Here is a 15,315-nt window from a genome sequence, read left to right as displayed (position 1 = left end):
CTAGATGTCAGGCAGTCAGTCTCTCTCTTTCTGTGTGTGTGTGTGTGTGTGTGTGTGTGTGTGTGTGTGTGTGTGTGTGTGTGTGTGTGTGTGTGTGTGTGTGTGTGTGTGTGTGTGTGTGTGTGTGTGTGTGTGTGTGTGTGGTGTTTTATGATTTGAAAAAAAGTCGTAGAGTGTGAAGCCTTACATTTTTGAGGTTTTATAGTTTTGCTTTTGTTTCAGATGGAGGCTGACAAGACCTTCACAGACCTTCTTGCCACCCTGAATAGGAAGAGGCAGCTGACTGCTAATAAGCTTGAGCTCATCGCAGCTCATGACGCCGAAGACCGAGAGGGGATGAATACATAGGAAGAAGACCTCATTGCACAAGAGCTGCTGCTAAGGGGGAGGAGGAGTACCCTGCCATCACCCTCAGTTTGGTAAGTAACCTAATCTATTTGATCGCATCTATTTTATACTTTCAATTAAATTTTTATTTTATTGATATAGCGCAAAAACAATACAATTGTCACCCCTAGAGCAAGAAAAATGGCGACAGGGGCAAAGAAAAACTCCCTATTAATCAGGAAGAAACTTTAAGCAGAACTGCGGCACATATGGGAGGGCCCATCTGCTTGAGACCAGTGTCTGTAGCCCAGTTTTACTGATATTGGGAATGTTGGTAATTCTCAATTGTTTAGGGCCTACAAGCATAACCTCAGTTTTATCTGAGTTAAGGAGCAGGAAGAAGTTAGTCATCCATGCTTTCACATCTTTCAGGCAAGCTTCTACCTTGGGTTGCTGTACAATTTCATCAGGTTTCATGGATAGGTAAAGTTGTGTGTCATCAGCACAGCAATGGAAGTTAATGCCATGCTTCTTTATGACATCTTCTAAGGGTAGCGTGTACAAGGAGAAGAGCAAGGGTCCAAGCCCATGCTGTACACACACACACACACACACACACACACACACCTAAGGGTAGCGTGTACAAGGAGAAGAGCAAGGGTCCAAGCACAGAGCCTTGGGGAACACCGTAACTTAATAATACTTAATATGTAAAACTTACATTTATATTACCTCATTTTATTTTGTGGGTTTGGGATTGGTTATTAATTCCTCTGTAGGTCCTATGTCAGGGAGGAAGCATAAACACTTCTCTGACCCAATGTCTTTTTCTTCCTATGCTGACACAGAAGTACCAATTTCAATACAGTTTAAACTGTGTCGTCCTTTAGGTTTAGACTTGGGGTTCACTTCCCTCCCTAAAATCCATCTATATTCGGGAACCAATTCTCTACAGGGATCGTGGGCTAAATTCTTCATATCGCATAATCGTTTTAATACATTGGCAGCGCAATACAGAATCTGGTGTTGAGCAAATCTATCACGACAGCTGGCAGACATTTCCGTCAATACAATTTTTCAGTCTCAGCCTTCTCCAATTACTACTCTATTGCCATTCCATCAAGCACATATTCCTGTACAACAGGAGCCACAGAGTAATGGTTGGCTTTGTTATTAAAAAAATGTGAAAAGAGAATAAAACTAGTAGCTTGTATGGCCCCTGAGTGTAAAGTGACTTTTTGTTTTACTTTTAAACCAAATGTTTTTCAGCTTTGGCATTCTGCATCTGCTGGGATGTGTTTTGTGATGACTCTTTTGTGTTCAACATTCAGGCTCCCCGCCCTTACCCTGCTTTCTGTGTGTATGTATATGTACGTGTGAGTGTGTGTATTCTTCTCCACAGGGTTGTCGTGATAACTATGTCATCAACATTTGAATGTTCAGAACACATTGATTGTTGAGTGATGTTATAAGTTGTTATTGAATATTTTAGATGTACATAGTTTTGATATTGTACTGATTATTTATATAAAATATCCTTTGTTCATAATAATAATATGTCAGCAGTAAGTAAGTAATGTTCTTATTGACTGTATAATATGCTTATATACAAATAAATTATATTCTTATTGACCAAATACATTGAAACTGTTGGGTCCATCTTCATTATCAGTTTTTATGCTTGGTGAGATAGGATGTTTGGATAGGAATTCTGACAACATTCTAAATCACGTTTCCTGTATTTTTTTTTACTCTGGTCACTAAATGTATAACTTTTGCATAGTTCAAGACATTCCCGTTCAGTTTTTTTTTTTGGTGAGTATTTCACACAATCCACATCTTGTAGAAGAATATCATGAAGATTAATCTTGAATGAAATTTTGATGATTTTAGGACTGTGAGTAGGTGAATTCTCCCCCTCCTCACCGTGGCCAAAAAGGGATGGTGCCCTTTAAGACTTTTAGACTCCACCCCCATAATGGTTGGGGCTGGGCTCACCTGATTCCAATGTTGGAGCTAATTAAGCCAACGTGGCTGTGCCCTATTTAAAGGGTGCCTCATTTTCAAGAGGGAGGCTGGCTGAGAGAGACTTTGCAAAGAGAGGCATACGACAGTCAGCTACAGAACTTTGGGGAGAAACAGGTGCACTGCTTTCCCTGTTTACCGGAGTAAGGTGAAACAGTGCGTGTCTAGATGCGTGGACACTTTTAGCTTTGTTTTGTTCCCTTGTGTTGTATGCCTTGTTCTGTGCTCCTTGTCTCTGTACCATGTTTGTGTGCCTTGTGTTTTGTGCTTAGTGTATGTAAGTATTTAGTTTCAATGGCTAGCTATGTACTTAGCTTCGGGCTTAGTGTCTAGGCCTAGTTTGCGGCCTGGCTTGGGGCCTTGAGAAGGTGCCATGATTTGGGCCTAATCGGCCAAGCAGGTGCCCAGGGTGCCAGGCACTGGAGTTCCAGTAAGTACGGCCTGAGTGTGATTTGTTTTGTTTATTTTGAGGGCACCGTTGGGGTTAGTCCCTGTGTAAAAACAAAAATATATATTTTTATATGAAAACCACCATCTTCTGCACCGTCCTTCCGCACTTCACCACCCAGTCCAGTCGCCACATCCCCAAACAACGTGGGGTGACCGTCCGGTCTCTCACAAGGACATACATTTGGAGAAGATTTTTGAAGACCAAATTACCAAATATATTTCACATAGTTTTATAGAACTCTATTTTCCTGACTTTATACAGCACCGTACATAAACCGCATTACAGTATTTTATGTAGTTTCATAAAAACAAATCCCTGTATTAACCACACCAGTGTATTAACCTCTATTATTTAATGCTACATCATACTGTCACGTAAAATGTAATGCCACGTAGTTGTGGTGCAAGCGCTGTTAGCCATTTCAATTTTAGTATGAGATGGGTATTTCAAGCAAAAATGCTACACCCTCTCCTTGCACGTACCCACACACATTAGATTAGATTAAACTTTATTGTCATTGCACAGAGTACAAGTACTGAGGCAACAAAATGCAGTTAGCATCTAACCAGATGTGCAAAGCAGAAGAGTGCAGAGTATGTGCATAATGGTAATATAAATATAGATAAATAGGATATATACAGTATGACATAAGATATAAGTGGTATGAGCAGTAAGAACATGAGCAGCAATAATGGTGATTAGTGCAGATGTGATATAGATATATGTAAAGTGCAGGTGAAGTACAGGTGAAGGTGGCAGTAGAGGTTATAAAGTTATAAATGAGGTAGGAGACATGATAAGATATAAGTACGATGAATATGGATATGGACAACATTTTAAAATACATAGATATAGACAAATGAACAATTTAGTGCAAATGTTCAGTGGCTGGAGGGAGGTGTGTGGCAGTCAGGCCAGGGTAGAGGGGGGAATACAGTCAATGTAGGAAGGAGTGTGAGGGGGTAGCCAGGGGGGGGGGGGGCTATCACCGTGGTGCAGAGTTCAACAGGGTGAAAGCCTACGCTACCTCATTCCCACTCACAGTGAAAAACCACCAAATGTATTAACCATTTATTTAGTGTTATGGTGTTGTGTGGGAATCAACGGTAGATCCCCTGGCAACCACTGAATTAATGTGATTGAGAAGGGCAAGGGGGAGGGGGGCCTTTCACCCCCTTCATTCACTACATTTGTATCACAGTAAGCCCTTGCTCCACTGATGTCCCATTATTTATCTCAGGGTTGATGCCATTTAACATCATCCTCAAGTGATAGTGATCACTCTGAACCCAAGACTGCCTTTTATCGGCGAGCTGATTTTGAGAAATGTAACTTTGCTTCAGGTTATTCAGCAAACAGTGGTGCTTGGCTGCTATGGTTGCCTAGTTGCTGTCCTAGTACAAACCTTAAACGGTTTAAATGGTAGAGTTCCATTTGCATGACATGACAGCTAGTTATCTAGCTGGTGTTACAGTTCCCTCAAAATTATAATAGGAAAAGGTAGAAACCCTCTGGGTGCCTGTGCAGCTTTTAACAAGAGTTCATATTAACATGAGTTCATATTAACACACGCTAGCAGCTGCCAACTGTGACGATGGTTCCCTAAGCACGATAGGATACTTAAATAGGCTTTGATAGGTAGAAACCCTCTGGGTGCCTGTGCAGCTTCATGTTAACAGGAGTTTATTACATATGCTAGCAACAAGATGGTTCCCTCTTCTAGAGATAGCAAGTACAGTTCACAGCTAGAATATACACTGTGTAAGGGGAAAATGTATGGTCCGCCTGTCATCTTCAACAGGACTAACAGGTGGAGGGGTCTTGTTTTGTTCTGAAGGGATTTATTTTCCAATATTGACTGGCGGACTATACATTATCCCGCCCGGTTACTTTCCAAAACGCATTCGTCAGGTGTTGTGTGGCAATGTTTTAATGCTGAGCTCAAATTTCCGTTGTGAACAAACTACTTGTGGAATTATATGAAAGATGCTAATCAGAATCACAAAACACATTGCCAATGACAGCAGTCATTCATTTTTTTTCTACGGTCATTATAAAGACATATCGGACCGTCAATTGTTGGGATGGCCCATTCCATACAATGGAACCTTCTGCAACATTCTGAGGAACCATATTATAAATGTGTAGAGCAGACTCCTTTTTCATATTGAAGCCAGTATTTTCAACTTTAGAGGTGGGCCATGGAAAGAATAACATCCACCAAGACATGCCAGAAACCACATTGACATATTCACTGTCACTCACTGTCAATATTGCAGAGTCCTTGCATGCATTATCTTGTTTATATGTTTCTAGCGATTTCTATAATATTGATACCCAAAGTTGCCATCTCAGCCTGTCAAAAAATGGGAGTCTGGTTACTCAAGTAGACAAAATGTGCAAGAGTACTTTTTCGGAAGTATAGGTAGTATAGATCCTCCTCATAGATGTTGGGGCAAAATCACAATAATATCAAAAAGGAAAATCTGAAGGGAACAGGTCAATTCTGTATCCCGAGGGGGAAATTGTATTCCACATCCTGACACTGCATCTCTCTTCCTTTCAGGGATATCAAACCTGATAATATCCTACTGGATGAACAAGGTAAGGCTGCACAAATCTACACTGAAAGCCTTCCTGTTACACTCTAGTACACTATCAGGACCCAGATCTGTTATGTTGTAATTTACTGGAAATACACTTTTAAGCTTATTTTTGTTATTATTAGCGGCTAGAAATTGAAGGTGTGACAGATTGTGTAATTGTATGTTCCTTTATCGTGGCTATCCTTTTTGAAAAGAGAGAATATGATATTCAACCGTTTACATCATGCAAGTTATTTGTGGCCATTTATACCCCTTTTATTTTGTGTGGAGACTGTTTATATTCCCTGGGATTGAGAATCCATTGTAGCAGAATAAAAGTCAAGCATCCAGGATAGATGCCTATTTAACATTACTACTACGAAACTATCACAAATTTGATAAACATAGCTAGCCCACTACTTGACCAACACATTTTTTGCCACTGCTTATGGCACATTACAGGTCTCTAGTACAGCTGTGGTTTAAATACTTCTCACTAAATATTGAGAATACTAATCAATAGCTCTCATCCAAACTGAGCAAATGTTTATTTTATCTCAAACAATAAAATACAGCTGTGATTTAAATATGTATCACTAAATATAGAGGATTCAAATCAATAGCTCTTATCCAAACGGTGCAAATGTCTTTTTATCGCAAACAACAAAATAACAACTGTGGGATGAGATTGTAACGTTTTCAGGTACAGACAGGTTGGAACGCAAAAGGACGACAACAGACACAGTGGGTAGCTGAAGTATAGTTTACTTCGTGTTAGTTCAAACAGGGTCAAAACCAGGAAATCCATCAGGTACACAAACAATCCGACAAGGGTAGGGTAGGGCAGGGTATTCAGAATGGACAGGCAGCAGGGTCAGAACCAGGAGATCAATCAATCAAGCAGACAAATCCGACGAGGGGCAGGCAGGGTATACGAAATCCAATGTACAGGCAAACAGGGTCAAAAACAGGGTAATCAGGCAATAGCAATGAAACAAATGCGGGATAGCTTGGCAAAAACACACAAGACAATCTGGCTGGGAACAAGTGAGAGTGGACAGGTATAAATACAAAGATACTAATGAGGAGATGAGCTGCAGGTGAAAAGATGGGCGGAGAATACCAGGTGACAGAGATGAGGAGGTACTGTCAAGAATTTTTTCGCAGCATCTTCCCCAATCATCCCGTGGCACATATCCACCCCAGCTGGCAGCAACAGTTCCTTTGCGATCGTGAAGGCCTTCTTGGTCTGCCACACGTCTACCTACCAAGTAACTTGCCTTTAAAGCACTCTTTTCTTTTGAAATATTCCACCGGCTTTTCAGCGAGTGCTGGATGTCGTGTCTCCAAATGTCGCTTCAGATTTGAAGGTTTGCGCGCTTCATTACACAGCGTTAAAAGGCACTCGACACACTGCGCTCTGGGTTCAACATCGTCACCTCCATTCTCAAAACCAAATCTAATATAATCAGAGTTGTATTTATGCTGAATTATAGTAGTTTTCAGTAGCATTGCATTACCAGTGCTGTCATTCTTTCGCTTGATATATACATTCGTATGTCTCAAAATACATTTCATACTGTTAGATAACTAAGCTTGTGTCCGCGAGCCATGCTAGTGCTTCACTGTTCAGGGTAGACAGTGCCTGAAGACCAGGGCACTGGTACTTGGTGCAGCCGTTGATAATATGATCAGCAGTTTGCTCTGGGGCCCCACAGGGGCACTCTGGAGCATCACATAGGTTCATCCTGTGCATATTGGCTCGGAAGCGTCCATGTCCTGTTCGGCATCTGTTGAGTCGTACCCAGGATTTTCTGTTGAGGGTGTGTCCTGCAGGCCTTGTGGACGGTGTTTCAATGTAGCCATGTAGTTTAGTGTTGGCTGAGCCCCACTGTTTGGTCCATTGTGTGATGGTCCAGGTCCCAGGTGGCTGACCATTTGCCTCATGCAGCAAACCCCAAAGTCTTGCAGAGATTGGTGCCCTCAACGGTAGGCGTGGTGGTGGGTCGTTTGAGTTGATGTCATGATGGAGTAGGTGGCTGGCTTTGCGTTGAGCTCTCTGTGCAAGGTTTAGGCAGGCTGCTTCGCGGCGGATTGCTGGTGGTGGGATTCCACTGAGGATTGGTAGGTATGAGGTTGGTGTAGATATTATACATTCCTGAACATACATGTGATATGACCAAAAGACGAGCCTATGTGAAGCACGAAGTTTGAGTGTTCCCTTTCCATGTGTGGTTATGTGAAAGCCAATGAATGTGTAATCTGTGTGATTATGGTGCCAAGTTAGAAGAGGGAAATGGTTAGTAATGTATGCAAGACCCTATGTCTCTAGGAAGCAATACTAACAATAGCCCTTGGATGGTGTGACGAAACCAACTACCAAATACCATTAACAGATGTCCAACAAATACAATATACAAATGGCAAAGGTAAAACAGTCGTGTGCTTAGCCGGGTAGTGAGTATGCTAAGATGGCTAAATGCCCTGTTACATTGGAAGCTACAGTGCAGTGTTGATCGGAAGACTCGTTTGCCCCGTCCGTACCGTTGCAGGTCGTCTTCGCAATTTCTTTGTATGGTTTGATTCCGTTGCAGAGTTAGCTAGCAGGCTTTTTGTTAGCTGCTCGCGCTAAACTTGCTTAAGCACAATTTATGGTCGTCCGTTTACACATGGAGACACGGAGAGCCCTCTCCGAAGTTGCAAACCCTCTCCGAGCACCTCTCCATGGCCTGACGTGCACCTCCCAAATTTTTTAACTATCCGACTCTGTCAATCCGTCAATATACAGCATCAATGCTTTACAACACCCACAACCATTGGAGAACCATAAATAAAAACGAGTCAGTCGAGGCAACTGCGTGACCACGGAGTAACAGAGTCGTAGAAGTATATTTCAGCCTTTAGACTCGATCAGCAGTGCGTTCCTGGCTAACGAGAAATCTTAGCCATTCGTTGCCATAAGACAAAAGAGTTTGTTGCTTGGGTCAAGTTTAAATGTTCTTAAAATGATCTGTAAAAATGTGTAGACATTGAGGAATGCATCGCCTTTGTAGTAATAAAGTGATGATAGGCCAAACCATTTCAGAAGGTTTAAAGGTCACTGCATGGTTTACTGCTCAACCTTATTGAGGGGAAGAAATGGTCATGTAAAAAAATAATGAAGCATGTACATTTGCAATATTTTTCTTTCAGTCCTTGCATCACATGCTCTCTACTCTCTGTCTTTCTCAGGGCATGCTCATCTAACAGATTTCAACATTGCTACCATAATCAAAGATGAAGAAAGGGCTACAGCCTTAGCTGGAACCAAGCCCTATATGGGTAAGTCCTGATCTTCGTCACACAGTAGTAGCTAACAATAGTGTTATTTTTGTGACTTTTGTGACTATAGTGTTATTTTTTATGCTCTAAGTGTGTATTTTCCCATGTAATGACTCAGCCCCTGAGATCTTCCAGTCGTTTGTGAGTGGAGGGACTGGCTATGCCTTTGAAGTAGACTGGTGGTCTCTGGGAGTAACGGCCTTTGAGGTCCTCAGAGGATGGGTAAGACTAATAGGGAGAAATTTGCACTCACCGTTTTCCTCTCACACACACAGCTTTCTGCTGTGCTCTCTATTAATCACTAATTAACTCTCACTGTATTTATTACAGAGGCCTTATGAAATCCTCTCACACCACTTTCTGCTGTGCTCTCTATTAATCACTAATTAACTCTCACTGTATTTATTACAGAGGCCTTATGAAATCCATGCCACTGATTCCGTGGAGTCTCTAATGCAGCTTTTCAGCACAGTTAGCGTGCAGTACTGCCCAACCTGGCCGAAGGACCTGGTGTCACTGCTGAGGAAGGTAAGCGGAGAAACATAGAAAAACCTCCTTTAAGAAATGGGAAATGATAGGCACAGTGATAGGCACAGACATGATTTCCAAACACACAAAAAACCCACTAGGATTATAATTATACGCAAAAACCTATATCAAAAATGAACACGGATGTAAAAACCCCACCCCCCACACCCTAAGTCTGTGTTACATTAACACACATTACATCGCACATTGCTCATTCACATTGCACTCCTGTTTTGCTTTTTGCACTCTACTTTCCACTTTACTTTTTTTATATTCATTGTTTATATATTTGTATCGTATATATTGTGTTTTTTTGGTTCTTATGTGTAGTACTTTTCTTATGTGTAGTACTTATTTGTGATTTTATGTTATGTGTAGTACTTATTGTGTTTCTATGTTTTTATGTTTTATGTTTACTGTATGCACCTTCACACCAGAAAAAATTCCAAGTAGGTGTAAACCTACTTGGCAATAAATCCCATTCTGATTCTGATTCTGATTCTGAAACATTATGGCCACTCACAGATGCAGCAAATAACATTGATTCATTTCTCAAAGTCTGGGTGTCAGGGATTCAGCCGGGACTCAGTGTTTTGGCCGCCCTGTTAGCCATTTTTTGTCTTTACTTTTGTCTTGTGTTTTGGTTTGGTCTGTTTTGGTTTTGGTCTCTGTGTTTATACTCCGTGATTTTCTTGCTTCTCTGTCAGTTTGTCTCTCACTGTGTCAAGATCTTACCTGTTTTCTTGATTCCCTATTGGCCTTATTGCTCATACTTGTCTTTTGGGGTTTTTGTTCCCTGCCCATGTTATGGATTCTGTTTCGTTCTGTGCTCTGTTTTGCCTGCCTGGTTTTGTTCCTGTGTACCTTTTCTATGTAAAGCTTAATTTTTCGGGTACCTCTGCCTTTCGTGTCGTGCTCTTGGATCCTCTCCTGTGAAACCTGACACTGGGTTATACCAGATCAGGGGTTGGGAACATCCGACCTCTGGGTTATATCAGAACTGCCAACTCTCACGGTTTCGCCGTAAGACACACGCTTTTGCATGATTTCACACGCACTCACGCCACACATCCAATTTCTCACGGCAAAACATTTTTTTGGGGCCGAGACGCGTTCTGTAACCCTATTCGCTGCATAGACATCTTAAGATTATCTAATGATGTCTATGCAGCGAATAGGGTTACAGATGTGCTCCTTAGCGCCAGCTACCCTCGGGGAGTTTGAAAAGTAACGAACGCGTCTTGGCCCAAAATCAGATTTTTTTTTTGCCGTGAGAAATTGGATGTGTGGCGTGAGTGCGTGTGAAAACATGCAAAAGCGTGTGTCACACGGCGAAACCGTGAGAGTTGGCAGCTCTGGTTATATATAGATCCCAGATGGCACCAGATAGAGGTTTCATCTTAAACATTCCAATTGCAAGCAATATAGTATTTTTGCTGTGTAGCTTACAGGTCTGGACCAAATCATCCTACAAACCTCAACTAAGAGCACCAAAAGATGGAAGGGGGATGTTTAAATGTAGACTGATTTGGCCCAAACCCAAAAAACGGAACTGAGCCGATTGTGGCAGAAATGATTGGAATGGAACTAATGAAAATAGTTGGGGGAACACTATAAACAATGCAACATAAACAAGTTTTGTCTACCCACACACTAAGATGAAGCTATTTTTAGATAGTATAGTACATACATATAGTATGTATAGCCAGTATCTGTGTGTTAACTTTGCATGCACTGAAATCTATGGCCACCGCGGTGGAATGACTTAAGTACATTAACTGTACCTAGCTAGCATCACAAGGCTCTAAGGCATGTGTAAAATTAGACATAGTGTGTATTGCCAGTGTTAATATGTGTAAATTAACTTTTCGTTCATAATTACAACAGCATATCTCAATGAAATGAGCTGTTTTAAATCATTATGCTGGCCTGCATATTATTTAAAAGGAAATTATCCTGCCCTTTTCGCTCTGATAGAAACTCCTGCAAACTATGTGGAGATAGAGATTATTGCAGAGGGATTTTACATGGATAGAGGGGTATTGATCCACTGAAGACTGGTGTAAGGTGACACATGTCATACAAACATTTTAAGATATTTGTATTGTACAGTGATGTGGTCAACTGTTTTCACACACGCCATGTCTGTCAGGTGGTTGGAAACCTGAATCAGACCATCCCATTCCACTCTCTCCCTGTAGTTGCAGAGTCCTGTCCGCATATTCTTGTTGATTGTGTGGACCCACTGCCTGAGGGAGGCTATGCCATTAACAGCCGAGCTGGAAATAGAGTTGATGTCTTATTTTTTTCTGTGGGGTTGGACTACCACGTGAGGTGCAGTCTGATCATGGCTCCAATCTTACCTCTGAGGTGTTCCAGGCATTTATGTGCAAAGTTTGGCTTCAAGCAGATTATCACATCTGCCTACCATCCTCAGTCATGAGCAGAGATATGCCATCAGACACTTCAAACTATGAGAGACTTATTGTGTCCAATGGTCAGGTGACTGGGACACTGTCAAGCCTTTCCCTTTGTTTGATATCTGGGATTCAGTTAATGATTTCACTGGTCATTTTGAGTTGGAGCGAAAAGTTTGATTGACGTCTGCGTATTAATTGCAGCGGGACAATTCATTTTTTCCCCCAGAGCATGAAAGTGTAGTGGGCGATAGGCTCATATTGACGTTATGGATACATTTGTGACACGAAATACAAAGGTTGGCGATTCAGTACCAGTGGCGAAAAAGACAGCTGATCCATCAAAAAATCAACCTAAAAGAAAATAGAAAATTTCAATAAATTTGACAATTTTACATTACATTACATTTAGTCATTTAGCAGACGCTTTTATCCAAAGCGATGTACAAGGGAGATTTTAAGCTTGGCCTACCATTGATATCACAATTGCATAGTAGGCCTTTTTTCTTTATTTTTTATTGCACTTTTATTGTCTCTATTTCTGAACTGATGTTATTTGTTATTGATTTTCTCTAGTTTTGAACTGATGTTATTTGTTATTGATTAAGATTCAGAACTTATCGTTATTTCAATACATTTGACAATTTTAAGCAATTTAAATTTGTAATGAAAAGTTAAGTTTGAGAACCACTGCTCTTGGGGAATGCCATACCGCTTTACTAGCTGGCCCGTCGTGATGCCACAATACATTTAAACAATTGTACTGTTTGCATGCAGTCTGTTTTATGTGTTACATTGATATAAGCAAATACCAATTCAGAAAAGCCAAATAATCATAATTTTACTAGCTGAATGTTGCATTTCTTTGTTGCACACAATAACAGGATTCACATTGTCCATGATATGTTAGTTTATAAAAAAATAAGCACACTGAAAAATAAACATTACTTCATTGTAACTTTTAACATGTATCATGAATTTCCTTCTTTTGGAAACAAAAGGTACATTTTGGCAAACTCCAGTCTGGCTTTTTTTATGTCTCTGTGTCAGCAGTGGGGTCCTCCTGGGTCTCCTACCATAGCGTCCATTTCATTCAGATGGCGACGGATAGTGTGAGCTGACACTGTTGTACCCTGTGTCTGCAGGGCAGCTTGAATTTGTTTGGAAGTTAGTCTTAGTCTTTTATCCACCATTCGAACAATCCTTCGTTGCAATCTTTCATCAATTGTTCTCTTCCTTCCACGTCCAGGGAGGTTAGCACCAATGCTATGGGCTGTAAACTTCTTGATGACACTGCGCACAGTGGACACATGTTAAACTTTTTTAGGTAGTCTGACATGCCTTGATGTTTTTGTATATTTATCTCTTACTAAAAACATTGATGCACAAGTGGCATATATGTAGAAGATTAAATGTTTCTGGGGGTGTTCTTTTTATGATTCTAGGATAAAGACTCTCTGAGCTCTCTGAGGCATATTGACAAGAAGTACAAAAAAATATTTTCCCACCGGTGGGAAAGGGTCACCTCTGTAAACTTCTTGATGACATTGCGCACAGTGAACACAGGAACATTAAGATCTCTGGAGATGCTTTTCCATAATTTTGGTTATCAAATCCTCAGACAATTCTTTGCTCTTCTTTCTTTTCGCCATGCTCAGTGTGGTATACACAGACACACAACACAAAGGTTGAGTCAACTTTTAACTTTTAACTGGTTGCAATTGTGATTTCTATATTACCAGCACCTGTGACTTGCAACCTTACTGCTAGATGCCACTGAAACTAAACACTGTACCTTTAACACATGATAGACAAAGGTTTACCATTTTTTCTGAGATGTGTCTCAAAATTACTTTCACATTTTCATTATTTTCAAAATGACATTACAGTGAGATCTGTCTCTGGGTTTGTTCTTTTGCCTGTTGTCTTTACAAAGACAAGGAATGATGAATCTGTCTGCATTAAATATAAGTAAAACTACATGAATTTCAGCTATTTTTTATTAATAGTGGACTGTGTTCCTTATCTGCGTTGACAATTGAATCAATACGCCAATCAGCATATCGTGTATATCACGTTGTTATAAAACTTCAGCTAGCTAGCTGACAACTTCAGGTAAAGTTAGCCATTGGTGTCCAGTTTAACCAACTTAGCCAACATGTCTTAGCATTGCACAACGTGGTGGTGGTCTTACCAATCTCTTCTTCCTAAAAATGGTCTTTAAATTTGAAATTACGTTCTTTCAAATGCTGTGTAGATGAACTGCTAGAACTGCAATATGGACAGTGTTTTCATTGTCCTTGGCATTTGCAGAAGTTCGTCAAGAGTCTTAAAATGGCTCTTCATGTCTGAGAGAAAATGCAAGCACGTTGTTAGAACTTAGCTTGTAACATGTACGGCTGTTTATTCATATTACAGCCTAAGTAGGTCATATGGTAGCTGATTTAGCCTACATATGTTGCAACATTGAATTGGCTTAATAAAGATTTATTTTAGTGTTGAAAATGTAGAATTAATTAAGATTAGAAAAAATGTCAGCACCCCGCCTTAGTTTATATAGTCAGGTCCATAAATATTTGGACATTGACACAATTTTCATCATTTTGGCTTTGTACACCACCACAATTGATTTGAAATGAGACTTTCAGCTTTAATTTGAGGGTATTTACACTCAAATCAGGTGAACGGTGTAGGAATTACACTTACACTTACAATTTATATGTGCCCCCCCCCCCCCCTTTTTTTTAAGGGACACTTGTATTGGTCTTGAAAAAACACGTTTTCATTAAATGGATATGTCTATGATTAAGGTCAAAAATGATTTATGGGACTGTTTTGGGGTGTTACCTCTGTGATAGAGTGGTAGAAGTTGCTTTATATGTTTGTGTATGTGTTGCAGTATATGAGTTTTTAATAGGTTTTGACATTTGGTGACTGTGTTCTCATCAAGACATTTACTTTCAATATATTAATTTAGAATTACATTTAAAAATTGTACTGTACAGCTATTATTATTTGTATTACTATTGTTGTTGTTGTGGTTTCAGCTGCTGACTGTGAACCCTGAGCATCGCTACTCCAGTCTCGCCCACATGCAGACTGCCTCCTGCCTTTCAGATGTTAACTGGGAAGCTGTCTACGAGAAGAAAGTGGATGCTGGCTTTGTTCCTAATGTAAGCACAATCGAAAAACCTTTCATCAGTTGTCTCAAAGATGTGATACAGTGTATACATCTTAATGTGCTTAATTCAGCCAAGCATCCCCATAGACTTCTGTAAGTGCCCAAGGATTACAGTACTGCAGAGATATTCCTTTTTGAAGTAGATTCTCTACCACACCTAGCCTGGATACCAGACCGAACTTAGCCCCGCCCACAACATTTGAAGTCGGGAAGTTCGGTCTGGTGTCGAACTTGCCGGACCAATCAAATTGTCAAGGCGGGCTTTATACGATGATGGACAGATGATCAACAGTAACGTAATCATCACACGGGTTGAATTCGTTTTCAACAAACATGGCTGCCGCTGGAGAGCTGAAATGTATAGATTCAAGTCCATTTAGACATTGACAGTGCATTCATTTTGAAAGAGGAAAAGAGAAACGCGATCAAGGCATTTGTCAATCGAAAAGATGTTTTTGCCTTCCTTCCTACGGGATCCGG

The 15,315-nt window shown here is 40.5% G+C and overlaps 1 protein-coding gene across 1 annotated transcript in view; it reads left to right on the top strand.

Annotated features, from left to right (window-relative positions):
* The window catches only part of LOC105892717 (serine/threonine-protein kinase 32C), a 95,776-nt gene that overhangs the window by 61,606 nt on the left and 18,855 nt on the right, over positions 1-15,315 (top strand). Inside the window, exons 5-9 of the mRNA XM_012819024.3 lie at positions 5,370-5,407; positions 8,620-8,709; positions 8,828-8,931; positions 9,121-9,237; positions 14,702-14,827. Coding sequence (XP_012674478.1) covers positions 5,370-5,407; positions 8,620-8,709; positions 8,828-8,931; positions 9,121-9,237; positions 14,702-14,827 — 475 coding nt within the window. The remainder of the gene's footprint in view (positions 1-5,369; positions 5,408-8,619; positions 8,710-8,827; positions 8,932-9,120; positions 9,238-14,701; positions 14,828-15,315) is intronic.

Source organism: Clupea harengus, chromosome 13 (assembly GCF_900700415.2).
Source record: "Clupea harengus chromosome 13, Ch_v2.0.2, whole genome shotgun sequence".
Classification (NCBI taxonomy): Eukaryota; Metazoa; Chordata; class Actinopteri; order Clupeiformes; family Clupeidae; genus Clupea; species Clupea harengus.
Note: the sequence above shows the minus strand (reverse complement) of the source record. Positions and strands in the feature narration are given on the sequence as shown.